The sequence below is a fragment of the Symphalangus syndactylus genome, chromosome 4 (genome assembly GCF_028878055.3).
Source record: "Symphalangus syndactylus isolate Jambi chromosome 4, NHGRI_mSymSyn1-v2.1_pri, whole genome shotgun sequence".
Taxonomy (NCBI): Eukaryota; Metazoa; Chordata; class Mammalia; order Primates; family Hylobatidae; genus Symphalangus; species Symphalangus syndactylus.
This window is the reverse complement of record NC_072426.2, coordinates 44,340,219-44,367,686: the sequence shown is the minus strand read 5'-3', so window position 1 is coordinate 44,367,686 and position 27,468 is coordinate 44,340,219. Positions and strand designations below refer to the sequence as shown.

Sequence of the window (27,468 nt, the reverse complement as noted above, 5' to 3'; positions counted from 1 at the left end):
TTCTCTTTACACACATTTCTATTTTATTACATAGATTCTTGTGACTTTGAATCCTCTGTGGCAGTAGCTAAAGTGTCATAAGTAAATGAATAACCCTAGGACTGGAACAAAAGAGGTTTCTTTGCCCATTTACCCAGGATATTCAGCTAACACCGAATCTCCCCTTTCCGGGTTCCAGTGAATGTTCTACTCTATTCTGAGATTATCAGTGAGCTGTGATTGCCCTGGCCAGAGCCTGAAAGGGAGGGGGTTAGAAGAACAGGGTCACACCCTAATTGCTTGGGCCCTTGCCTGGGAGGGGAGAAGTGTGGCCTGGAGGTGGGGACACCCGCAGCTAGGGTGACTGTGAATTCTAAGGGGCAGAGGATGTGGGCTGGGCTGCATTATGACTTTTGGGGGCCCTGGGCAGTTTTGCCTTCCTCCATTAAAAAAATACAAAAAATTATATTTTACAATTGTGCTGGTAGAAACACAAAAACAATCCTGGCTGGATTCATTGTTACATATTCACTTTTTTTTCCTAAATTTAAAAAGGTGAAAAATTAAGATATTTTTGTGTCCTCTAAAAGTACTCCATGGCTGCTGGAGAAGTTGTCCCTGGGCTACAGGGCCATGAGAACCCGACCCAGGGCAAGAAACATCCCTGGGTTCAGATGAGCCCTCTTTGTGCCCACAGAGATCAACTCTTGTTCACCACTGCATGGCTTCACTTTTCTTTTTTCTTTCTTTCCTTCTTTTTTTCTTTTTTTTTTCTTTTAAGGCAGGGTCTCACTCTGTTGCCCAGGCTGGAGTGCAGTGGTGCGATCATAGCTCACTGCAGCCTGAAACTCCTGGGCTCAAGCGATCCTCCCACCTCAGCCTCCGGAGTGGCTGGGACTACAGGCGAGTGTCACCACACTCAGGTACATTTTGAAAAATGTTTTTGTAGAGATGAGCGTCTCACTATGTTGCCCAGACTTGCTTCACTTTTCAAATGAGGAGCCCAAGACTTAGAAGAGGAAGTTGTCCAAGTTCTAAGCTAAGCTAGTGACATTTAGAGTAAGAATGTTGGTATAGACGTTTTGGGTCTGAGCTGCAAGTGATTTCATTACCATGAGTGCTTGTGAGTGTGACCTCATCCCCACACATGGCAGGGTTCTGTCTAATGACTGTGAAGCCCACTAATTTAGAGTTTTGTGTGACAGCATGTGGACAGAGTCTGAGGTTAAATTTCCACTTGCGTTGTCTAGGAAGAAAGGATGTGTAAAGAAAATGCAAAATGTAAACCAGATGGGGATGTATGTAAAGTACTGGAGTAATTTGTTGTTTTCAAGCTTTTAGAAGCATGAATTTATGTTGTCAAACAGCTAACAATAAACCTGTATGCTACACCATAGGTAAGACTTAACTGGTCATTAAAACCGATTTCCTGAGACCTTTTCTAAGCAATGCTCTAAATATGGAAAGCAATATAACATTATTTCTTAAAAAAATAAAAACAACTTCAGATTGGCCCAGCCCAAGCCCAGATCTAGGCATGTTTCTGAATGCCCTTTGCTGGAGTGGAACATCAGATGAGGCAAAGCTCCTTCAACTGCTAGTTGTGAGTGAACCCACAAACTCATATCAAGTCAACAGCCATGATTAGCAATAGCTGGTACTAGGGAGTGTAGCTCAAAACAAAACAAAGCAAAACAAACAAGCAAAAACCTACCATAACCCAACAGCAAGAGCAAATGGCTCCTTTGAAACCCTGGGGGTCCTTAGCACAACTGAACCTAAATGCTCACACAGCAAGCACTGTGATAAACTTGGGATCTGTAACAACATACATTGCTCAATAAAGTTCCCCTCCCTCCCTTTGTTGAACCTCACATTTCAAAACCTTACTCCATACTTCTGAGGACCCCTACTTCTGGGAATTGCTGCTTGCACAGGAGTGAATGTATTTAATATAATCATTAATCAGGATCATGAATTGCCATGTTTCATTTTTAATAATGAAAATCCATAAGGGTTTAAAATATTCTTAGACACATCTAGCTTAGCAAATATCATGGACCTCTACATTTATGTGAATTCACACATGAGCTAGCCAGCACCTCAGTTCTGGCTGGCCCCCTTTGGCACCAGGACACAGTAATTTATTAAGCTTTGATACTTAATAAGTGTGCACAAATATCATGCAGACATTATGACCAAACAAAAAATGTATTAGAGACATAGGCTTATACAAAACATCTTGTAAACAAAAGGGAAGAGGTTGATATTTTCTGTACAAAATATGCAGGTTTTTCTTTCTTTTTTAATAATCTGTAAGATGCATCATACTTCTGGCATTTTCAAAAAGTGAAAACTGTATAAAAATAAATATTCTATGTACAAACACACACAGGCCAATCCAAGGTTAGAGGCATCACTGCAAAACAAAAACAAAACAATGTTCTGTTAGTTTCAGTGGGTCTGCAGAAGTTTATTTCCTTTGTAGGAAGGGAGGCAAATCTTGTCCTGGGTTGGATGGGAGTTCTGGACAGGAGAACTGTGGGAACCCTGAGCCCCTAGGTGGAAGAAACTGGTGGCTACCTTAGCTCCCTGAAGGGAGGAAACCAAGTTCACCTCTCTGTGAATCCCCTTTGTGGTCACTAGAGGGCACTCTCTTTCTCTGCTGCCTTTGGAGGCCTGATTGTTGTAACCACTGCATTGTCCCAGATTGGACTTAAGGTGTGAATGAGTAGTCTTGAAGCTCTCTGCTTGCTTCTCCAAGACATTGCAGCTCTTGGTAGTGGCTGTTCTTCCCCTGCTAAGCTCAACCATTTCTATCTCCTAACCATTGGCAGCAACCTTAAAGAGGAAATTTTTTTTAGGGGTCAAGGGTTCAGAGGTCTTACGACACCTCTGACCTGCTTTTGTGGCGCTTTAACTAGGTCTAGGTGGAGCTTGGCAGGAGGACGAGGCCAGGCTCCAGGGATGGATTCTGGGGAGGCATCTCTCTTGAGTGTTGAGCTTTTCCTTCTTGGGTTAGGGGGTGCTTTAGGTATCCGGGCAAGTAGGTGGTCAGCATTGGCCTGGGGTCTTGGTGGTTTCACCACTTCTACACAACCCAGTGCACTAATGAGATTCTGGCATCTTAGTACAGGGGAGCTTGTTCATCTCATTGTAAGTGTGACTCTGCTGTCACTGGAACAGGACTGGATTCGTTGAGCACAGATTCTTGAACAGGTTGGAGTCTCTGGCCCCTTTATGAGGATGAACCTTGAGACAATGGTGGTGGGGGGTTGGTGAGAAGACTTGGAGTAAGAGGCAAGGTCGAGGGAGATGGTATGGGGCAGCATAGCAGCTGCCACCATTGCTGGGGACCAAGGCGGGGCATCTGGATTAGTTAGCAAGCAGATGGCCCCTGTCTGCCTGGGCAGCCCTGTGCTCTGGGAGCCATGGTTGAATGGGGCAATCACATGCAAGGGCACAGTCCTATGATGTCAGACTGCTCTAACGATGGCAAATGCCAAGGCCAGTGTGAATCAATGAAAACTCATTGTTGATAGGAACTCTGGGAGCCCAGGAGAGATTTGGCTGCAGGTGACATGTGTGGTGGCATGAAGCTCTGCCAGCTTAAATGCAAGGGGAGTGGTAGAGTGGTGAGGAGCACAGCCCCTACAGGAGGCACAGTAGCATGTGAGTTCAGAGTGAAAGCAACTGAGATGTCCTACATCTAAGACATGTCATCACATGGCATAAACGACCTTAGAGGAACTCTATGAGTGATGATCTGGAACTCCTTGGGGAAGTTCCTTGGGGGAAAGACACTACGTACATTGAACACACAAAGCATAAAGATGTCACCTGTGTGGCTGCACGGACATTCCGCATAGGGTTTGCTGATGTTCTAAGAAGCATTTTTAAATGTTCGTTAACAGCATGCAGTGTATGGGATGTTTAATGGGCACCCTGCCTTTGAGACAGTGACTATTTGACCTATGTCTTGCTGCCTCATCTGTAGCAAGGCAGAATGGAAACTGTGGAAGCTTTATGGCACTGTTGAGAATGGAGCCCCAATGCAAACCGATGGGAAGCCTTACCTTGTTCCAGCAGCCTTGGACTGGTAAGCCATCTTCACCCTGCAAGGAGAAAGGAAGGCAGAGGGCTCAGACTTCCTGCAGTGGTCCACCAAGCGGGCAGGACGGGGGTAACAAGGGCCACACACATTTTGGCAGCTGATCAGGATATGGCTCACCCACTCTTGTCTATTCCTTTTCTCTACTACAGGTCAGAACCTCAGAAGGAGGTGGAAACAAATCCGGCTATTTTCCCATTGGTTGAGGTCACATGCAGCTACAGTGCAAGGCTAGTAGGGGCTATCCTAGCCTGTGGGACCAGCAAGCAGAGATGTCCTTGTGTGCCATGAAGGAACAGTCTCTGCTGTGGCCCTGTGGAGTGCTGGCTGCTCACAGGTAAGCCACTCAGCACAAGAGGGCCTCAGTTTCCTCCTCCATAAAACCTTGGCAAGGACAGTTGCTTGAAGTGACCTCTAAGGGCCTTCCCAGCCTTCTCATTCTCTTATTTGTCTCTCTTCCTAAGCAGAGGGAGGAGGACATGTAGACAGTCCTTCTTTGATGATCAATCCTGGGGTGGGGTGAGGGGCATGAAGGGACAGGCAACCTCATGAGTATTGCAGGACGGCCCCGAGATGCCTTTGGCAAGAAGACAAGGTTCCTGGCGAAGCCTTAGACCTTGCTGGGAATTTGGGGGTGAAGTGCAGTAACAACATGGGAGTCAACTGCACACTGTCGGTCTCCTCTGTTGGTAGCAACCATGCAGCTCCTTTAGCCTCAAGATGTTCGTGTTCTGCCCTTGGTGACAGAAACCTTCCTGAGTTTTCTCGGGCCCTCATATCCTCTCCTTGCTGGCATACCCTGTGGGGAATCTAGAAATCTAGAGACCCAGTGGGGAAGGTGAGGCTGGGCCAAGGGCAAATGTTTGGTTCTCAGCCCAAGTCTGCTAGACAGGCAGGGCAGACAAGGAGATGGACACGGGGCTTCAGGAGACCCGGAGCAAGTGCTCAGTCCTGAGGGAGCTTGTGGAATGAGAGTCCTCTGCCGCCCTGGTCTGACGTCATCCACCCACGCCAGGGGCTGAACCCTCTCATCACCTGGCATTCAGCAGGGATTGGTCCCAATATGGAGGGCTTAGGAAGTCTGGTTATCTTGTAGTAAAAGTCATGAGCAATAGCTACCCCTGCCCCCCAAGCCCATAATAACACAGAGGAGGAGGCAGAGTGAGAAACAACAAGGGGAAGACACTTCCCCAGTAAAATTAATAGAAAATTGACACATTGATATGGGATGTTATGGAAGAAAATGCCATTTTACATGGAGAGTCAAATCAGGGTGACCTTCATTTTCCCCTCTGGGTTGGGGAGGGGATTGCAGGGGGAGGTGGTGCACTCCACAGTGTCAGGGTGACCCTGTGCCCCTTCCCCAGCCTGCCATGGTGTGGTATGACACACGTCACATGGATGCTGGGAGGGAGAGGAGCCTCTGCGGGCCAGAGCGGCATTCCCATTGGTGTGTGGATGGTGGCGGGGGGATATGGAGGGCAGGGCAGGCAGAGAATGAAGAGTAATGTATGGTGAGGAACAGAGAGGCCAAAGCAGCTGCTGGCAGAACTAAAGGTGCCCAGATTGTGGGAGGGGATTGTGGCCAAGGGAAGACCTGGTCGGTGCTCAAGGGAGCCTCTGCGGGCCAGAGCGGCATTCCCATTGGTGCATGGATGGTGGGAAGTCCTGGCTGAGAAAGGTGGCTGTGCAGGCTGCAAGCGCAGGGTTTGGCAGGACCAGCAGGGACAGGAAGCATGCTACCCGCCTGCTTGCTCTGCACTCTCCTTTTGTTGCCTACGCTCCTCCTAAAAAGTCCCTACTGCCCTTCAAGGGGCTCTACGACCACCTCTCCGGGTCACACAGCATAATTTCTTATATCTTTTCCTCTTTTGTTCAAGAGAATTCCTGTGTGACCCCAGGGCAGGGATGTGAGACCCCAAATTCTCTTATTACTGGTATGATAAAATAGCTCTTGAACTCCAAACCTATTGGGGAAATTTGGGGAGAGCTGTAACCCCTTGAGCCTTGGAGCGAAGTGTTCCCTTCAGCTTCTTTTGCGGTAAGAGGATCAGCGTGGAGGCCTAGACTGTCCATGCCTAGAGAGGGACTGGGCAGGCGGGAATAAACTGCTACCACTTTGCCTGGGACGTGCTTGGAGGAGGGGTCCTTAGCTGTCTCCCTGCCTCCTCCTTAACTACCTTCTTGACCTTTCCGTCTCTCCCAGACTCTTCAGTAAGAAGCCATCCGACCATGAAAGAAAGGGACAAGGAAGGGTCTGGTATTGTCTTTGGAGATTTAAGCAAGAAGGACAAACCCTTTAGGATCCGAAAACCTAATCCTGGACCATCCCCTAGTTCTGATGGTGTCACCTGGGCAGCGACCCACGATCCAACCTGGAAGAATAGGCAGGTGGCCCCTCCTCCACCTCACTTCTAGAGCTTCTCAGTCTACTCTGTAATCATGCCCTTCTGTCCCCCAAATCATGTGATGGAGGGGCAGGGGATACAGGGCTGATCAGGCATCTCACTCACATGTTTCAGTAGGTGTTCAGCCAGTGATTCTGAACTAACTTCACTGCCTGAAGGAAAATAAGTAAGTCATGGTTCTGAGAACCAGTCCAGAGAACCCAGTTTCCTAGCTGGTCTCTGGTGGCAGCTTTGTCTAGAATCAGCTTGGAGATGAGTATCAGAGGCAGCCAAAACCAACTTCAGGGTGGGAGAGCTGGCTCGCATCAGGTGGCTGTGCTTTAGAAGTAGCTGCAGCAGGAAGCCAGGAAACATCCCGGTAAACTTTGCATGCAAGAGGGTGGCATGACTGGGAGCCCCCAGAGTACTAGCCTTGGCGGGGTGACCCTTGGCATTTACAGAGTGAAGAAGCGGGAAGTGGAGACTGGGTGGGATGGCGGAGGAGTGTGGAGGGTGGCTGGGGAGGAATGCAGTATGAATCACACACGTGGGGAAGCCCAAATCGGCCATGCAGGCAAGCAAGGGCAATGCCATACCAATGGGCATGGGGCATCCAGTCCGTCCAGCCCTGGTAACCCCGGCTCCCCTTTCTCTCCTTTAAAACCTCGGTGTCCCTGTTCACAAAACCAACCACGATGATTATTCAGGTCAAGGCTGGCCAGCTCCAACCATGGAATGGAGAGGCCCAGTCCTACCCTGGCCAGGATGCAGGACCCTTGAGGCATCTATAAACAGGGGCTAAATCCCAGGTGATCCCCCATCTCCCAAATCCAGCTTTTGTGCTCTCTTTGTGCTCTGGAGAGTTCAGCTTTGCACACATACAACCTGCCCCCTCTCCGTTGATCCTCCTCTCTTTACAGACTCATTTAGTGTAAACACAGACAAACTTCAACTTTAGTGCATCATAATTTTTAGAACCTTCAAATGGATTCAAAGGCACTTGAGAAACCCAGCAGAAGTGCCTCATCATTAATTGCTGGCTCTTTTGAGAAGGCTTCCCATGGGGTGTCTGTCTGACTACCGATTCTAGTCTGCAGCTTTAAAGGTTTTAGCTGGATGGCTGGTGAGTGTTGGGAGGCTGTGCATTAGAAGCCCCTCATCTAGCCTTGTTCTGCCCAGTTTTGAGCATCAGTGGCCCTGAGGAAATGCTAACTCTGGTGTCCTGCATCCTGACCAAGTGAGGATTCAGACGGCTTGAACTACTGGCCCACAGAGGTGGCCACGAAACAAAGAAAGCAAATCCATGGCTCACAAATGCTACACTGGCTTCCAAAGCCATCCTGGAGCTAAGAGCTGAGGCCTCCCCTAAAAATCCCTTTCCTAGTGGTTTCTTCACTTCCACACATCGATTGCTCTGTATCTTCAAAGGAAAAGGATTCAAAGGCAAGGGATTTAGCCAGAATTACTTGCAGCTGTGGTTATAAAGCAACTCCAACAGCGGGCAGAATTTCACCAGTCAAATGAACAGATAGATTTTGGTAGCATCAGTGTAGACATTTGGTTCTCATCTTAGTTTATTTGCCTTCTTTGTTTCCAGCTTGCAAACCTCAAGGACAAAAACCAGAACAATGCAAGTGATAAACAAAAACATACCAATGGGCAGGGGGCATCTAATCCAGGCGCTCCTTGGTCTCCCTTATCCCCTTTAGGCCCTCTAGAGCCTTTCTTCCCCCTCTCCCCCTGTAAATAATGGTTTAGTCCGAGAAAAAAAACAACATCAAAACTTTAAGATCATTCATGTGTTAAGGTTAAAGACAGGAAAAGAAAAATTAAATTTAAAAGGGAAAAAGAGATGCTTTAAATTAGGATATTCTCCCCAATAGGATTTGGAGTCAATACCCACCTCCTCCCCACCCCCAAGGAACCTGAGAATTTGGCTAAGGTGGGTGGGAGGGGGAGGGGAGGACAGGCAGAGGGCTCAGAGCTTCAGGTGGAGGGAACCACAGACTGAAGATTTTGGTGGCCAGTTTTGCTAATACTAAGCCCAGCGTGGGTCTGTGCTGAACACAGTGGCTAGGGACCAACTTCCTTCTCTTTGAGTCTATTTTTGAAAGGCTTTGGGGTGAAAACTTTTTTTTCCCCAATTAATGTTTATCCTTTTGACATTCTATTAGGAGGCAAGGTGATTTTGCTTGGAGCCCTGGGATGTGTGTGAACATAGCATGTATGATTGTATGCATATATGTGCTTGTGCATGTGTGTGTATATGTATGTACGAGTATACAGGTATGTGCTTGTGTATATGTTTGTGTGTGCCCACGTTTGAGTGTGTGTGGGTATGTGCTTGGGCACATGAACACATGTGTGTGCCTGTATGCATGTGTGTCCATGTGCACATATGTATGTATGTGTCCAGAGCTCACAGATGGCCCCTGGTTCTCAGCTGGGTTCTCCTGTTCTATCTGTGTCTCTGGTTCATCCTGGTCTGAAGTCAGACAGTTATTTGTATATGAATATGTTGGTTTAAGGAATTCATTTGTTTCTGAAAAGCTACAGTAAACATCATTTTTCTAAATTGATTCCTATACTGTATGTGTCAGAGTCTATTTAAAGAAGGGCTGTGGGGAATTCTTTTCAAAAGTGAAGTATCACCTCTGTAATGAATTTGCATTTGCATTTTTATATGTGTGTTTCCTAAAAAGGGGGCTCAGTATGCCCCTAGGGAGTCTTCCTGGGAGCTCCCCTCCTCTATGGAAGGGGGATTATCTAATGCTTGGGGACTTCAACAGTGTCGCTCCAGGGTGACATTGAAGGCTGGGCAGCACATTAGAACAAAGGCTTGAAGTCAGAGTTGGTTCTGACAGTTAGCTCCGTGACTTTATGAAGTTACTTCCTTGAGCCTTGGTTTCTTTACCTGTAACATGGGTACAATAATACCTGCCTCAAAAATTTGTTGTGAGGTTGGGCATGGTGGCTCATGTCTGTAATCCCAGCACTTTGGGAGGCCAAGGCAGGAGGGTCACTTGAGGCCAGGAGTTCGAGGCCAGCCTGGACAACAAAGCAAGACCTCATTTTTGCAAAGAATAAAAAAATTAGTCGGGTGTGGTGGCATGTCCCTGTAGTCCTAGCTACTCAGGATTCTGAGGCAGGAAGATCACTTGAGCCAAGGACAGGAGTTTGAGGCAGCAGTGAACCATGATTGCACCACTACACTCCAGCCTGGGCAACAAAGCAAGACCCTGTCTGAAAAAAAAAATGTTGTGAGGTCTTTGTGCACATTAAATGCTTAATAATGGAATATAGTATGTGCACAGTAAATGATAGCTGCTTCATAATGATAATAATGGTCATTATTTCTTTTTAGCCAGTATAGGAGCCAAAGGTTGGGGTCAGAGGTTGTCATGTGCAGTGTTCCTGCAGTGGAAGGCTGCAGGGTAGATGTTCATTAGAGGAAGGCAGAGGATAAGAATATTTTTGGCTGGGCACAGTGGCTCATGTCTGTAATCCCAGCACTTTGGGAGGCCGAGGCAGGCGGATCACTGGAGGTCAGGAGTTCGAGACCAGCCTGGCCAACATGGCGAAACCCCGTCTCTACTAAAAATACAAAAATTAGCCTGGTATGGTGGCACTAGCCTGTAATCCTAGCTACTCGGGAGGCTGAGGCAGGAGAATCGCTTGAACCCAGGAGGCAGAGGTTGCAATGAGCTGAGATTGTGCCACTGTACTCCAGCCTGGGTGACAGAGTGAGACTCTCACAAACAAACAAACAAACAAAATAATATTTTTGATGTTCCTCCAGATCTTCGGAAATTACTCAAATTTCTCTATTCCAGAGGTTGTCTGCAACTGCCAGTGCATTATTCTAAATGAATTTTCTAAAAATGCAAATTGTTACTTAGAAAATAATGACATGTGTTTAAATATGTATGCACATATTAGGTATATTCCCATCGGCCTGAAGTTTTGTCTGCCAACAAGGACATCATGGCACAAATCATCCCCAGATGGTAGACCAGCAAAACCACTAGCTATTTGGGTGGGGAAGCCCCCTGGTAAACGCTCTCAGGAGTGTGGCCCCTCATTCTCTGGGTCATGAGCAGTTTCCTAATGAAGAAGGTGGGCAAATCTGCCAGAGTGGGGGATCCCAGTCCAGGATACCCCGGGGGTAACAGAGAGTTGGCGTGTTCCAGACTTTCACAACAGGTAACGGACACCATGGAGCATTGTGTTCTAAGAATCTGCGCAATTGCCCCAAATCTGGTGTCTTTTGAGGCTATTAGAGTAGTAACGTCACCTGCATTCTCCCTGCCTCCCACCCCCAGACAGTGACACAAAAGAGACCCATTGCACAGAGGGAACCCTAGCTGGTAAGGGAGAAAGGGGCAAATAAAGCCAAGGGGCAAAGGCTTCTTAAAAACATAAGTAAATGTCTAACAGTGGACTTTGGAGGAGATAAACTGAAAGCTGGTGAGGGGGAGGGGAAAGGGAAAGGATGAAGGACGTGGGATTATTATAATGGAATGAACATATGTGGGGGGAGAAGCAGTAAAGGAAGAGGCCAAAAGAGATAGTGGAGGAGGAAGAAGTGAGGAGACAAGACGGACTTAGGAAGTGAGACATACACACACATACGCGCACACACACATGCACACACACACACAAACATGCATGCACCCCTCACCCCCCAAAGCTGGGCATCTCAGAGAGCAGAAGCAGCCTCACTGCATGCACACAGACCTTTTCAGCTGGCTAGTTTGCAGGCAGCTCCACAGTAACACCCAATTTTCCTGAATGATTATATTGCCAGATTCATGCCACCCTTTATCCTTTGACTGATTTCTTACCCTAAAGGTGGCTCTTGGGCCAAATTCACAGAGCTACTTAGGGCAAAAGGAAGCACTCTTAGTGACAAGGTCAGGATATTCTTTCCACTGGTGTGTGTGTCCTTAGAAAGCTCCTGGTCTGGGGCTCTGGGCCTTTGCCCACCATGACAAGGACTTTCCTTCCGTGAACAGGAAAGAGGCTCTGAGACCATCCTTTGATGGGACATGGAGAAGCATACTTGTAAGGTTGTATCTTGGTTCACTGTAAGATAAAACAAATCTCTGGGCCAGGCACAGTGGCTCATGTCTGTAATTCCAGCACTTTGGGAGGCTGAGGCAGGAGGATCACTTGAGGTCAGGAGTTTGAAACCAGCCTGGCCAATATGGTGAAACCCTGTCTCTACTAAAATACAAAAAATTAGCTCGAAGGAAAAAAGAAAGGTCATAATGGGAGGCAAGATTGAGGGGAGACTCTTCCAGGACATTCGGGCATCCTGAGAGTCAAATCCCTGGCATGAAGAGGACAAGCTGCCCTTGAGCTGGAAACCTGCTCTTTGGGAATAAGTCAATTGGCTCTTTATGGTGTGCTCAATAGAAAGGTGTGTGCCACCTCATTGTTTTCTGAACTTGACTTTTACTAAGTGACACATTCCTAATTTGTAAAGGGGATGGAGGAAAGTGTGTCAAACATCAGAAAGGGGAGGGGGAATAGAAATACTTTCCCACTGATTCCTGGGGCCTCCGTGGATGACTCGATAACCTCAGCTGCTGCAGCATCAGAGCCGCCAGCCCCCGCCCTCCCTGTCTGTGACAAGGGTACTTGTCCTGCCTCCACCTCTAGAGCAACACGGTCACCGTCCCTTGAAGGACCAATTTTGCAGCCTTCAAACGGCTCAGTGTCTCCAGCCAACTGAAAAAGTCTGAAGAAGGAGGTTTAGAAAATACTAATTGAATATAATAAAGAAAACTAGAACATGTCAGAAAGACATTTGAAAGGAAGTTAGTATGCCAATGAAGAGGTGGAATGATCAAAGATTTTAGAGGTCTAAATCCTTTGATGCTACACTGAGGAAAGTCCTTCCCAGCGTGCTTAGAGCATCTGGAAGCAGGTCTGTTTATTCTGGCGGTTTCCAGACCTGGTTTTGCCATGGGCAGGGGTGGCGCTGCTGCTCCCTCTTGTTTATAGAAGATGCGGGACAAACGGAGTTGCTTTTGAGCAGCTGCCAGTGAAGAGCACTTAGGAAAATGGGAGTGCTCAGTAAATAGATCTTGAATTGAAGAGAATGTAATTCACTGTTGCCACATAGGAGCATAGGCATTCTGGCACTTTCTGTTCATGAACATGGTATCAGTGTGCAAAGATCAGCCACAAGACCTGGGTTCTGGAGACCGTATGCTCTGCCTCTAACTCTCCATGGGAACCCAGAACACATAATCATCGTCTGGGCCTTGTTTCTCCATCTGTTCCTTCTCCTCTAAGCGCCTTGGATTTTAGGACCCGCTAGAAGACACACTTGGCTTCTAGGGGGTGTGCCCCCCACTCCAGGAAGCCCCATGATGCAGCAGCAGATGAGACCCTCCAGAGGGGAACCCAAAGGCCATCTCTTGGTCAGATGTAGTTAAATTCTCCCTGCTGGGCCCAAATGCTGAAGGCCGTGGCAGGTGCCACACCCTGTTACGTGGCTGTGGGTGCCGTGGGCATTTGGTAAGTGTGTCCTGGTGAAGATGGAAGAAACCAAAGGGACAGCAAGGGTCTGAGAAGGCGCAGTCCTTTCAGAGCCCTGCCGACTCTTTCCAAGAGAAATAGTGGCTGTAATATTTTTTAAAAGGGTTGGCTGCTTCCAACAGCTGTCTGCTTGTTCTTGGAGCTGGAATTTATTTTCTCTCTCACCAGTGGCCTGGAATGTCTGGCAAAACCAAGTTTCAGAAGGCGAGGACAAGGTAGCAATGGATCTAAAATGATCACGTAGGGGCCCACAATCAGGGCAACCTAGAAAGAGCTGGACACATGGCTTTTGTTGCTGGATGGCAATGCTAAGCTGGTGACTGCCGTGGGATTCAGTCTCTCCTTGCTGTGGGGAAAAATACAGGCTTCCATGTGAGGATCAGGCCCCACGCTCCCTACATGCCATGGGTTAAGGTCTTCCTTGTAAAGCCTTTCAATTTAGGATGACTTATCAGGAAAAACTGTTTGCCATGTTGGTCAGGAATCACCGATTGATCATTCCACCCCAGCATGAAGGCATTAGTAACCAGAGCACGAGTGCAGGGGCTCAGACTCACCCGGTTTCCCTTGTCCCCAGGTGGTCCGTGTAAACCCTGCAAGAGATCAGAGGAACAAAGGCATGTTAATGAGGACACACAGGCCAGCTGTACGGTGCTTTCTTCCAGGCTCATCAAACTCTCCCGATGCCTCACTCACCGGAGACAGGTTTAATTATTCCCATTGTACAGAAAGGGGACAGAGAAGCAAATCGCTCAGAAAACTTGACCTAGAGGCAAGTGATGAGTTCTGAGCAAAGCCAAGAACACACTTCAGGCCGGGCGTGGTGGCTCACGCCTGTAATTCCAGCACTTTGGGAGGCCGAGGTGGGCAGATCACGAGGTCCAGAGAGATCGAAACCATCCTGGCCAACAAAGTGAAAGCCCATCTGTATGAAAAATACAAAAATCTTAGCTGGCCGTGGTGGTGGGCACCTGTAGTCTGAGCTACTCTGGAAGCTGAGGCAGGAGAATCACTTGAACCTGGGAGGTCGAGGTTGCAGTGAGCCAAGATCATGCCACTGTGCTCCAGCCTGGCAACAGAGTGAGACTCCGTCTCAAAAAAAAAAAAGAAAAAAAAAGAACACACTTCTGGTTTTCTCGCCTCTCCGGCCCAGGTCCTGGCCTGTGGCTGGGTTTTCCCGAGGTCACTACCACGGGTGAGGGGTCAGTTCTGAGGATGTGCTTGTGGGGGCCAGAAATGCTCTTGGCAGAGGTGAGTTCCCAAGGCTCTCCTGCCAGGCTCTTGCTAGACCCTCTTTTCAAGGTGCAAAATGCTCTTCATTCTATAGCTAGAGGAATTTACCACGAGGCAAGGCTAGCCCAGATGTGCGTACCTGACCAACACACACAGCCTCCAGTGGATGGAAAACTAAAGTGAGGGCTCTCTCAGGCAGACACTCAACTTCTGTAACAAAGTGGTGGGAAGGCATGCTGCGATGGAAAGCCAGGTGTCCCCTGCAAGGCCCAGCTCCCCTGGGAAGCTGCTCCGCTCATGAAGCCTCTCCTATCACAGGGGTCTGGATTTGATTCTGCCCCTTCTGAGAGCAGGGGCCGTGGCACACTCATTGCTGAGGGAAGGCTGCACTTAACACAGTGGGAGGGACTCACATCCCATTACAGGGTCCGCATGGCAGAGGCCCTGGTCCTCTCACAGCGCAGTGCCCAGCAGGGCATGCTAGCCCATCACCAGTTGCCTCTTGGCAGCTTTGTCTGTCATGGAAATGAGAGTTCTCCCTTGGCCCTGGATTTGTGCTCCAGGCCCTAGGTGTTTTGTTTTTGTTTTTGTTTTTGGTTTTGGTTTGTGTGTTTGTTTTTTTGAGATGGAGTCTTGCTCTGTCACCTAGGCTGGAGTGCAGTGGTGCGATCTCAGCTCACTGCAACCTCCACCTCCTGGGTTCAAGTGATTCTCCTGCCTCAGCCTCCCGAGTAGCTGGGACTAGAGGTGCACACCACCACGCCCGGCTAATTTTTGTATTTTTAGTAGAGATGGGGTTTCACCGTGTTGGCCAGGATAGTCTTGATTTCCTGACCTCATGATCCGCCCGCCTTGGCCTCCCAAAGTGCTGGGATTACAGGCGTGAGCCACCATGCCCAGCTGGCCCTGGGTGTTTCTAATGGGGGCAGGGGTAGGAGGAGAGGAACCTCTGATCCCAAGAGACTCACAGGAAGCCCAGCTGCTCCCGTTGGTCCTGTCATCCCAGGGTCTCCTTTGCTGCCCTGAAATGGGAGAAAGAAATACATGAATCCTCCCAGACATGGTAACAATCTTCCTTGCCATTTTCTACTTTGGTATGAAACACAGGAAACCTCTCCAGTCCCCTCAAGAGCCCTCCAGGAAGCAAGGGCTATGGGAAAGGTGGGGTGCTGCTGATGTGAACACTGCCTTGGGGAGGCGGCTCAGAAGCCCCCGTCACTCTCCCTCCAGCAGGGCCTATCTCCCAAGGCCCCCCAGAATGACCTGTGGTGTCCTGGGCCTGGCTGGCCTGAGGCTGAAGCTGGGGAGAAGAAAGCAGAGCAGGAAGGCAGGGAAAGAGAAAGGGAAGAGAAAGAGAGCTTTGCTTTCTTCTCTGGAGCCTCAAGGGTCACCCCTCAGGGCAGCCTCCTGGTTTCCCCAAGCTGGTGGTCACGGAGAAGCTTGCACCCTCTGCAGAAGCTCCTGCCCTCCCCACCTGAGACAGAGCCAGCAAGGTGGGCAGATGGGGAGCGCAGGGAGCTGCCCACACAGGCAGAGAACTCCACGGATGCCCACGCAGGGACCTCTGAGCCCTGAGTGTGTAGAACCCAGGGGCTGGCTGGGAAGAGCTGATATAGAAAGACACGCAGCTCCCCTGCCTCCACTCAGCTGGCGCCCTCCACCCTTACCCTCGGACATGCCCATTCCAGCAGGACAGGCCTGGAATTGCCAAGTCCTGTGACATGGCCAACGTCCCTTGACGGCGACCATGGGAGCTGGCCTATGGCTCTGGCCTCCTGACTTCTTGCTGTCCTCCAGGAATTATCTAAACACCACCTGGCCCTCTGTTCCATGCAGTTTCCCTAAATCATTACAAAGTTTAGGCATGTCCAGTGACAATGGCGCCCAGGGCCTTGCCAGACTGAACCTGAGATGGACACAAGGTGGCCAGAAGCCAAAGTGGAGGAAGTTCTCCAATTCCTTTTTTTTTCTTTTCCTCTTTTTTCTTTTTCTTTTTCTTTTTTTTTTAAATAGAGATAGGGTCTTGCTCTGTCTCCTAGGCTGGAGTGCAGTAATATAATGTTTCACTGCAGCCTCCACTCCTGGGCTCAACTGATCCTCCTGCCCCAGCCTCCCAAGTAGCTAGGACTAGAGGTATGCACCATCATGCCTGGCTAATTTTAAAACAAGTTTTTATAGAGTTGGGGTCTTGCTATGTTGTCCAGGCTGGTCTCAGACTCCTGGACTCAAGTGATCCTCCCACCCTGGCCTCCCAGAGTGTTGGGATTACAGGTATGAGCCAACGTGCCTGGCCTCTCCATCTCCTTGATCCCTTCAAGTCTTGTCCACTCACAGCTTTACAACCAGCACCCCCTGTCCCAGGCTGCTGTGAGGATGACCAGGAGAAGAGATGGAAGAAGGAAGGCATGAGGGCTGAGACCCCTGGTGTTGGGTTCCAGGCATGCCCCTCCCTCCTGGCCGCCCAGGCCCCTGGCTCAGTGACACTCACCCTCTCGCCCTTTGGTCCCGCTGGGCCTGGAACTCCAATTGGTCCTGGAATACCCTGGGAAGGGGAAAGAAAGCAGAGGTGAGGGTACCCACATGCTGGGGAGCCCTGGGTGCCCCACCCGATGCCTAGAGATGAGCAAGGTCCAAGGCCCAGTTTTCAGGGTTGGCGAGGCCAGGCTCGTTCAGGGCAGTCATTCGACTGGGCGGTGATCCTCTTTGGGTTCAGGGGCTGTTGGGGAGAGAGCACCTCCCCACACCTCAGAGCCAGATTTGTGGACTGAAGCCATTTTGCTTCACAACCAAGCTTGCCAAGGCTGAAAACAGTGGGAGAATGGTTGCTTAGTTTTGCTCCCAGAAGCACTTGGAAGGGAGTGGACCCATCCCGGGGTAGGGGCCGGGGGCTGGCACCCTCTTTGCTTTGCAGCTCCACATGCAGCGGGAGGGTCTTCATGCCACAGAGATGGATGCGGACGCACACACAGGGGCAGATGAGAGAGGGTTGTTCAGCCAACACCCACCCCACCAGCCCACCACAGACCCACAGCCCTGGCCTTAGCCTCTGGCCGGGGCCTTCTCTCCCCACTCGCAGGCCTGCGGAACTGGCTGGATTGCGGGTGAATTTGGGTGGCTCAATGTCTGCACCGACACTGGCCTGGCATGGAGGCGTGTCATGAGCTCCGCTAGCCCGGGGCTGGGGGCGCTGGAGCCATTGGAGCTCATGGCTTAGACACGGAGCATCAGGGCTTGCTCTGGCCTCATCCAACATCTTCCCAGGTTCCCAATTCACAGCCTGGCCAGACCAAGTCTCTAATTCAGCATCTCCTATTGTTGGCCTCAGATGAGGACAAGAGGGGTTGAGTTGGGCTGTGGGCAGTTTCCGGTGCTCTGAATGTATCTGTGAATGGTGGGGCATGACTTACTTCACGTGAGACAAAGAGGAGAGTAAGATGTCCTCAGGGCCCCTCTTTGCAACCACAAGGGAGGAAGGAAGGCTGTAGGCATCCATAATAGCACAGCAGAAAGAAAAAGGAGGCCGGGCACAGTGGCTCATGCCTGTAATCCCAGCACTTTGGGAGGCTGAGGCGGGTGGATCACCTGAGGTCAGGAGTTCAAGATCAGTCTGGCCAACATGGCGAAACCCCGACTCTACTGAAAATACAAAAATTAGTCAGGCATGGTGGTGGGTGCCTGTAATCCCAACTACTTGGGAGGCTGAGGCAGGAGAATCGCTTGAAACCTGGAGGTGGAGGTTGCAGTGAGCCAAGATTGTGCCACTGCACTCCAGCCTGGGTGACAGAGCGAGACTCTGTCTCAAAAACATTAAGGAGTCAGCTCGGGCCAGTGGTTCGGCACAGCGCCACAGAGTCACCTGGCTGGCCTTGCCTCAGAGGCCTAAAAACTCCTGGGTATTGGAGAAGCTCCTTAGTCTTGCCGAGTGTCAGTTTCCCCGTGTGTACCACGTGTGTCTGCCTCCTCGACCATGCCAGGTTTCCATGCATGAATGCATAGCAAGCATTTGGTGCTGAGCCTGACATGTAGGAAGTGCTCAATAAATGTTAATATTGGCAGGGAAGACTTATTTTTTCCCCCACATTTTCCCTTAAAGTTAGGATACTGATTTTATGAGGAAAATAAAGCCTCAGTTCCAAAGGGACAGAGTGTATGAATTTGTACTGCTTCCCTCGGTCTAACATAAACGGGAGAAGCCATTGAGAGGAAAGTCTTGGTTTCTCTGATTGCAACCACAGATCATCACCGAGCCCTGCCCTGCACCTGAGACAGGTGTGCTAGGTGGGGAAGGATGGAGAGGGAGGGACTGTGGTGAAGGAGCAAAGCCATAATAGCGCCTGGAAGCCGGGGCATGCTCTCTGCATGTAAGGGTTTAGGGTGTGAACTCCATCAGTGCAGGGAGGTGGGGGGCTCTGAAGTCTGTCATCTTGGGCAAGCCATGTCACCTCCTATTTATGAGGGCACAGAATAGGCATTCAGTAGGACGGGGCTCTCACAGAGGTCACTCTTGACCCTCCTACCTCTAAAAGCTCTGGGCTTCTCTTGGTGCCAGTTCCAAGTGCCCCCGGCCGCCTGGGAAGACCCGTGAACCTGTGCTTCAGCGCGTCCCCTACGCTCCACACACGAACCCTGGCAAGGTCTCGCCTCCCCTGAGGGTGGCTCCAGCCAGCTAACTAGAACTCCATGCAGGCCATGGGCAGACATGGCCTTGAAAGCCCTCTGCAGACAGAGCAGGGCCTCCCTGGCTGGAAGGGGCTGGGTGCACAGAGCTCTCGTGATGGTGCCCGAGCAGGGACTCGAGACTTGAGGGCGAGTGAGCTCAACACCCTGGGAAGATTGACCTCAGAGGGCGCTCAGGGGAGGGACCGGAGGTGGACAGGAGGGAATTTTCCTCTGATCCTTCAGTTGTTAGTCATAAGCAGAAGGGCCAGGTACTTTCTAGTCAAGAGTAAATGATGCCTGTTTTCTGGAATCAGAAAGAATGGAGGAAGAGAGGACCCAAGTGTGCCTCACTTGCTCTGTAATGAACCAGCTTGTTGGGTTGCAAGGTGGCTGTGCCATCATAGGCAGTGCAAGGGTGGTTAGAATGTGCATAAGACACAGAGCTGGGACTGGCTTCTGTGCTCCTACAGGCTACTCCTGTGCTCAGCCTTTAAAGCTGTCCTACCCCACATATACTAGACTAGTGGCTGCATAAGACTAGCAGGCCCTCGTGGGAAGACAGGAGATGGACAGAGCTCACAGCATGAAGACAACACAGCATGACGGGCACACACAGACACTGGTGTGTTTGGTGGGGAGAGGCCATGGCTCAAACCTCCAGGGCTGGGCACCTAGGCTGGACCTAGCATTCCTTTGGAATCAGGAACGGTGCTGCTGGAGTGGCCTCCTACCCCACACCTGGCAGGTTTGAGGTCCCTGGGTGTATTCTGTGTACAGGGGCATTCAGATGAAGGCCAGCCATATTTGGTCAAGAGGCCAGAAAAGGCACTTCAGAGCATCAATGGCACCTTTCTGGTGTCGGAGGTGGGACCAGGCATGATTCACTGGGAAAACAAGGCCACGGTGGGACAGACAAAAGGGATCACAGGCCAGGTGTGGAGTGGGGTGGGGTGAGGGGTGATGGAGAAGTGACACTCACCGGTGGCCCAGGCCTGCCGTCCAAACCTGAAGCTCCCTGGACGAAGGGCACAGTTTGACCAAAAGAAGGGGAAGAGAGGATTGGGAGGGAGAAAAAGGGAACAATGGGGAGGGAAGAGGTGAGTAAAGCAGTGACTCTGGACAGACATAAATGCTGGTAATCAAACACAACTGGAGAAATAAGCTTGGGAGGACAGGGAATGGTATTTACATGGAAACCAACGAAAACATGGAGACACTGAATGCAGTGGCTGGCTGCTGAGCAGGCTGGGTGGAGGTCAGTGTGGAAGGCCACCTGCTCCTCCCGCCCCCTCCTCTCCTCTCTTCCTTTATTCCCTCTCAGAAACCCGTCTCCCTTCAGTATTATGGGGAAAGGGATACAGAAAAGAATGCTGGGAGAGATGTCTTGGAATCAGAGCTGTGTACCCTTCCCAGGACAGGTTTCACTGGGGAGGGTCCCCAGGTGAGGATGGCTCTCTCAGCCTCTTTGCATTCCTGTTTGGATCAGGCCATGCTGGGGTGCCCCTGAGGGTCTCAGCCCTGGGTGACAGCACCCAGTTGTGAAATCTGGGTAGGAGTTGGTCTGCTTATCCTTCAGCCTGGGGGAATGAGTTGGCTCTTAGATGATATTACAAATGACGCCTGACATTTCGCTGGCACTTTACAGTCTGAGATGCTCAGCCTAAACTTGATCCATTCATATGCTCCCAGACAAGGGCTCTTGTGTAGGCAGAGGCTTTGGAGGCAGTGGACTGGGACAGAGGTCTAAGGCCATGTATCTCCCAGAGCAAATGGGCAGCAGGTGGGAAGCTACTGAGACCAACCTGTTATCAGCACCCTCGCTTGCTCTTGTCCGGTGAAATACATGGTTGGTGGGTGGGGGAGGGGGGCACTCCTGTTCCAACCCTGGGTTATGAAGCTGCCTCTGAAACCCACCCAGGAAAACCCAGGGACCCTTTTCTAATAATTCCAATGTGACAAGTCAGGGAGAAGGCAGTGGCAATACTCTGGCCTGGTAAGGACTGAGTGCTTGAAAACTGCTTCCAACTGAGCCTCAGCCTCAGAATTTCAAATGAAAAGAGATATACCTAATGTTAAATGACGAGTTAATGGGTGCAGCACACCAACATGGCACATGTATATATATGTAACAAACCTGCACGTTGTGCACATGTACCCTAAAACTTAAAGTATAATAATAAAAAAGAAAAAAAAGAAAAGGAAGTCCCTAGAAGAGGGAGGCAACAAGCTGCTTCTTCATGGAAAAGGTGTTGGGTAGAAGGACTCTGCAGGGACTCTTCTCAGATTTAGAAGCACACGATTCTGGGACCAACCTTGACTCACTGGGCTAGAGAGCTGTGGTTCTCAGTCCTGGCAGCACATTAGAATCTCTTGGGGGGCAATGTTAAGTAAAATAGATGCCTGGGTCCCATCCCATCCCAGCCCAATCCAATTCAAAATCTCCAAGAGGGAAGCCCAGGGTGATGGTAAGTTTGAAAAGCCGTCAGGGGATTCCAGTGTGCAGCCAGCATTGAGAATTGCTTCTGCAGGGCAAATGGGGGAACACTCCAGGATATGCCTGGAGAAGCAGGCTGCTACTATGTGGAATAAAACATCCAGGTGAAACCTGGAAACAGAATGGTAGCTAAATATCCATATACTTTAAAAAAAAATGCAGCATTAAAACTCAGTTGTCTTGAGAGGTCTGGAGCAGAAAGCACAAATTAGAGGCTTTCAGGCCATATGTGGGCCACTGACATATTTTGTATGGTCTGCAGAGTTGCAAATAATTTTGATCTAATGTTAGAAAGTGGAAAGATTTCACATAAAACACCAGATGTTTAACTTCCTTTGAAAAATAGGAAGATCCAGAAATACCAGCTCCGCCTTCCTCCAAGGCAACAGTCAGCTGAGCTGAGAAGGGACAGTTCCCCTTAAGAAGGGATACACGGTCTCGTGCACCACAGTCCCCTCCACTCCCTAGTGTCTCCCTCAGGTTTGTGTCAGTTGTCTCGTATGAATGCTTGTTCTGTTGTTTACGTAAACTAAAAAAAATACTTCTCTGTACCCATGCCTCTATCAAAAGTGAGAAAATTAATGATAGAGTAGTTACTTTGTCTTTCGTCTGCCACTTTCCTTGTTTATACTAATATTACCTGTTTGGTCGCTGTGCCTTTTGCATTTCAACCCCTGACTGAATTCTCGAGTGTTCATCAAGGTCGTTGGGGCCATGAATGCGGATCAGGAGAGGTTTGTGGTTGAGTGGGGCAGGAAGGCTCTTTAATAGTAAGGAGCACTTAATCATTCCAGACACAGCTTAAGACATGGGAAAATGCCTGCTAAAGTCATCAGTTTTCTGTGGTCTGTCAAGCAAATTGGCTTCTTAAATATTCCTACCTCGAATGCATTCATGAGGGTATAATTATACCTCTTGCATTTGCTGTTTGGTTGCTGTGATTGTATTAACCAGGCCTTCAAGCTCTGCCAAGTGGGGGTAACTGGGCTTTCCATTGTTTCTCTGCTCTTTATGGCTACCTGGAGTGGGAACTGGCCTTGAGCCCAGGACAGAGGAACCCTGAGTGGCTGGAAGGAGTCACTTTGCAAGGCCATGGCCACAGAGCAGCCTCTGGCTTGGCCACCAATTTTGTATGTGACCTCCAGTGACCCACTTTCTTCTCTGGGACCATCAGTGAAATGATGAGATGGATTGCTAACATCCCTTCCAGCTCTTGGAAGAACGCTAGCCTCAGTGGAGGGTTAGGGGGCATGGAGCCCAGGCTCCAGGGAGGGTGGTGGGATGCGCTCACCTGTACACAGGTGAGGCAGTGAAGAGGCCATCAGCCCTATCCAGCCCAACCCCATATCATGACATGTGAACACCTTCTGAGCAGCTCCCCACCTCTGACCTGGGGCCTCTGGCTCTGGGCAGGCTGAGATCAGAGATCTCCAGGAACCCAGGAGCTGAATGGCCTTGGCCTGCTGGGACCACAAAGTCCGACTTTGTCTGTGCCTTTCTGCCATGACCAGTGCTTAAGAGGGGAGAGCAGGAGTTCTCCTGGGGTCCCTCTGGGAAAATGGACTGTAATGGAGACTATCTTCTTGTCCCACTACTTCCAAACCCTCCAAGCTTGGCCCCCATAAAGGCAGCAGGCTTTGATTGCTTCTGAACCAGGCTCAAGCAGGGCCTGAAGCTGCCCTCCCAGCTCGGTGCCCCTTGGGGTGGGGGAGCCTGTCTTCTTCAGCATTGCCTTTCCCCACCAAGGTGAGGCCTGGGCCCAGAGGAGGAAGAGAATCAGAGCCTGTGGTCTTGCCCAGGTGGGAAAGCCAAACCATGTGGAACTCTGGATGCTCAGACTCTAGAACCTTAGCTTTCCAGTGGCTGTCTCCCGGTCCCAGCCCACACCCCTGGCCCGTCAAACCCACCAGTCTTGCTGGGTCCAAGGTACTTACGGGTAGTCCCAGGGGACCACGGTCTCCTTTTTCTCCCTGGACGCCTTTCTCTCCTTTTGCTCCATCTAGTCCTGCTTCCCCCTGGAGGAAAGGGAGAGGGGACGAGATCACACAAGGACATGTCCCAGACAGTTCATTCTTGCATTCTGGGGTCCTGGGGTGGCATTTGTAGAGGAGGGAGGGGTCGGGGTGGCGGGCTGAGGATACCAAGAATCCCTGAATTCTTAGCCTACTCCCACCTCAGTTAGTAGCCCCTGTATCCTGTGGGAGCTTTGAGAGCCCCACAGAGAAAAGGAGTAGGTGGCATGGGGACAAACCCACAGGTCAGGCCTTGGCACAGGTACCCAACTGCATGGCAGGAAAACGGGAACCTTACAGAGATTTGCTCAGATGCCTGAGATGCTACCTCCAGAGCCCTGAGGCTCACAGCCTAGTCGGGAGAACAAACTGCCCTGAAGTCTCTTGAATACCAGGGCACGAGGAAAGGGCCATTGTCACACCAACAGCCTCCAGCCCCCTCATCCATTTGAAATGCTTGAGGGGAGGCCGGGAGAGCCCAGTGCAGAGTTCCCCCAAGCTTGACCCGGGGAGGGGTCCCACCCTACGTTGCTGTCTCTCTCCCACCTCTACTCAGCATGAGTGAAGGGGCCAGGGCAGGTTTGATGGGAAAAGGATTTTAACCATTGGCTAAGAATCTAACCTGTCCCTTTGTGGGGTGACAGATGGGAAGCTTCTGAAGCCAAAGCACACCAGATGTCAATGATGGATGCTAAAGGGAACCTAGGATTTCCTCCTGCCCTGACTGGACCCCCTTGGCTGGAGTGTCACCTAATGCCTTCTAGGAAAAAGGATCAGCTGGTCTCGGGTGCACTTTCCCTCTTTTCTACTAGCACTGACACAGCGCCTGTCACATGACTTCTCCTTACCTTTGGTCCAGGAACACCTTGGAGCCCCTGCATTTGGAATAAAACAAGGTGCATTAGAACTGCATCTCTAGTTAACACAACTGCCTAGTCCACAAATGGACTACAGAAGAACAAGGGTTTTGGGTGCAGAGTATGGTTTGGGGTTCCTGCCCCTGAGAGGTAGAAAGAAATGCTAAGTGAGGGTCATGCTTGGGGCTTCCTAGGGAATAGTCTGAGCCAGTGTTTTCCAGCCAGGGCTCACAGAAAATCTCTCTGTGGTCCTCATGTTTGACCCAGAGTCTCACGAAAGAAAGACGCAGAGGTAACACAGCAAACATTAAATTAATACAGGCAAAGTGCTTGAAACAGTGTCTAGCATCCAGTAAGTTTCAATAAACGTTGGCTCCTATCATTATTCCTACTGCTACTTCTACCATCCACAACAGAGGACACACAGTGCCTTGGGGACCACGAACCACACAGAGGCATGGGCCAGCATCTGTTGCTTCAGGGTGCTTGGGGGCCCTCTAGGGGCAATGCACAGGGGCCCCATGGTTACATTTCTGTAGCCAAGGAAAGCCAATCCAGTGGAGCTGGGGCTCGCCCTTCCTTCCTTCCTTCCTTCCTTCCTTCCTTCCTTCCTTCCTTCCTTCCTTCCTTCCTTCCTTCCTTCCCTCCCTCCCTCCCTTCCCTCGCTCCCTCCCTCCCTCCCTCCTTCCTCTCTCTCTTTCTTTTGTTTTGAGACAGGGTCTCACTCTGGTTGCCCAGATTGGAGTGCAGTGGTGCGATCTTGGCTCACTGCAACCTCGACCTCCGGGGCCCAAGTCATTCTCCCACCTTAGCCTCTTGAGTAGCTGGGATTACAGATGCGTGCCACCACGCCCAGCTAATTTTTTGTATTTTTAGAAGAGACAGGGTTTCATTATGTTGCCCAGGCTGGTCTCAAACTTCCGGACTCAAGCGATCCACCTGCCTCAGCCTCCCAGAGTGCCAGATTGGTATCACAGGCGTGAGCCACTGTGCCAGACCGATGAGTCACTTTCAAATGAGGAATGGGAGAGGCAGATGTTTGATGGCAAAGGGTGAGGTAAATGTTGGGCAGAGCTTAGAGACAAGGGACCCTGGGGCTGCCCTACCAGTGAGCTATTTCCAGGAAACCAGGCAATGCTTGGGCTCCTTGGTGTCCCCAGGATGGTGCTGCTTAACATGGGAGGGAAAAGGAGCGGGGAGGGGTTTGTAGACCAGAAAATCCCTCTCTGGGAGGAAGAGGTGATAGTGACTAAGGCTGAGGTTGAGCCCAGTGACTGCCGTGGAGAGGGGACATTAGTGGACTGGCCACTGACAAGCCCTCCAAACTTACCGGAGGTCCGGGAGGCCCCTCTGGCCCTGGCAGCCCAGGAACCTAAAAGCCAAAGGGGAGCCCTGTTACACTTGAAGTGGCCCTCCCTCCTGATAGGGCCTAGGGCCCAGCTGGAGACTGCAAGGCCAGAGGAGGACATGGCTGCCCACTGGAGGTCAGCCAGTGACTGCCCGGCACAGTATCCCCCAAAAAAGGCTCAGAACAAGTCAAAAACTCATAGCAACCCGGTGGACTCCTCAATGTTGAAAAAGTAAATTTCCAGGAAGTGTCCCTAAAGATCTATTCTTCCAGATTTTTCTTGGAGAAAAAAAAAAAAAAAAGAAAAACACCACAAGATCTAGCAGCAGTAGGTTCTTGTTCATGCAGGGCAACAATTGCCTGGAGTGGAATAAGAGCTTTCCCCTCTAGGTGGGGCATGGCATCTTCGGCTTACCCCAGTCCCCACCACTCCTTATTGTCTTTGATCCAGAGCTCTTGCAGTCATTTTTTTGAATGCCTGGCCCTTGTAGACATTTGAGTTTTGAGACCCTTGGCTTAGAGAAGCAGAGATTGGTTATCTGGAATGTGGGGAGACTGAGCTGTTCCTGAAGATTGCTCCTCAAGTCCCCAAGGTTTGTTACAGACAGGATGGAGACTGCTGGTCTCTGTTTCCCTTGAGAGCTGATGCAGATTGTGGTAGAGGAGATTCTGACTGGACAGTGAAGATGGAGGAGCTCAGGGCTATCTCCTCTACGGAGGGTGGTGCCCATTGCAGCTTCTGTCTCTGATGAACACACACATCCTTTTGTCCACAGGCAGCCACTGCTGTGTCCTTCTGAGCTGCTCACCCCGCCTCGGCTTCAGGGCTCTCCTTAGGTGCCTCGTCTTCCCAGGAGTAGAATTCCCTGGAGCATGGCCAGGGGAGTGACTCCTGTGCCAGGCCACGACAGAGGGCACCCCTACACTGGGCAGAGAGGAGGTCCCTATTGTTTCCTGGACCCGTGGACTTTGTTGCTCCATCACAGTCTCCTTGTAGGGAACACAATCTTTGGAAACTCTGCCTTCTTAAAAAAAGCTTCCCATTTTTAATAAAAGTTTACCACTTTAATTCTTATTATAAGTAAGTGGTTTATGTATCCTAATCATGGTATTGGTTATACAAATCTCTACATGTATTAACATCACACAACTGGACACATTCCAGAAGTCAATTTTACCTGGGTGGCAATTTTAAAAACAATAAAAAGGCTTCAAAAATTTAAACATTTTCTTGATGTATCAGATATGCTTGAATATATGTATATACTTTTGATATTTATATATAATATGCATATAATTGTATATACATATATGTATATGCTTATGATTTCATATATATATATATATAAAATTTGGCTTTCGACTCTTTTTCACTTACTGTGAAACTGATGTTTCCATTTTTTATATGTTCTCCACCAGCTTCCTGGTAATGGTGCTGTGCTATTCATTGGGTGGAGTGAAAATGAGTTGTTACGTACCCAGGGCTTAGTGCGGTGCTTGGCACGAGGAAAGTGCTCAGACGTGGTGACTATTATTACTATTAGTATTATTACTATAAGTTATTTAATCCTTTCCTTCTTGATAAAATTTAGGCTGTTTCCAATGTTTATTTTAAATACTTCCGGGAGGGACAATGTGCGTATAATGCTTTTCCTGTATTAGGATCATTTCTTTAGGAGGCTATCCATTTCAAAACAAGTACCACACACATCGTACAATCAGGCCTGTTTCACTACATTCAGACAGGGCTCGGCAAGGTGAACCCACCCTGATGGGGACTGAGAAGGCTTGGTGGTCTCTCCCATGGGTCTGAGGTGCAATTTGGGTTGCCCAGACCCT

General features: G+C 49.9%; 1 protein-coding gene across 11 annotated transcripts in view; it reads right to left on the bottom strand.

Moving 5' to 3' along the window:
• Nucleotides 1-1,957: 1,957 nt before the first annotated feature.
• COL13A1 (collagen type XIII alpha 1 chain) overlaps nucleotides 1,958-27,468 on the bottom strand; it is a 158,817-nt gene continuing 133,306 nt past the window's right edge. For 2 of the 11 annotated variants that reach the window (XM_055274544.1, XM_055274545.1), the window contains 9 exons: nucleotides 25,612-25,653; nucleotides 24,273-24,299; nucleotides 23,347-23,427; nucleotides 16,748-16,801; nucleotides 15,228-15,281; nucleotides 13,584-13,619; nucleotides 8,131-8,217; nucleotides 4,056-4,094; nucleotides 1,958-2,398 (listed from right to left, as the gene is read on the bottom strand). In XM_055274544.1, coding sequence (XP_055130519.1) covers nucleotides 2,396-2,398; nucleotides 4,056-4,094; nucleotides 8,131-8,217; nucleotides 13,584-13,619; nucleotides 15,228-15,281; nucleotides 16,748-16,801; nucleotides 23,347-23,427; nucleotides 24,273-24,299; nucleotides 25,612-25,653 — 423 coding nt within the window. In that variant the 3' untranslated portion in view covers nucleotides 1,958-2,395. Of the gene's footprint in view, nucleotides 2,399-4,055; nucleotides 4,095-7,073; nucleotides 7,152-8,130; nucleotides 8,218-13,583; nucleotides 13,620-15,227; nucleotides 15,282-16,747; nucleotides 16,802-19,897; nucleotides 19,934-23,346; nucleotides 23,428-24,272; nucleotides 24,300-25,611; nucleotides 25,654-27,468 lie in introns of all 11 variants that reach the window. The other 9 variants (XM_063637181.1, XM_063637183.1, XM_055274546.1 and 6 more) reach the window with 6 other exon arrangements.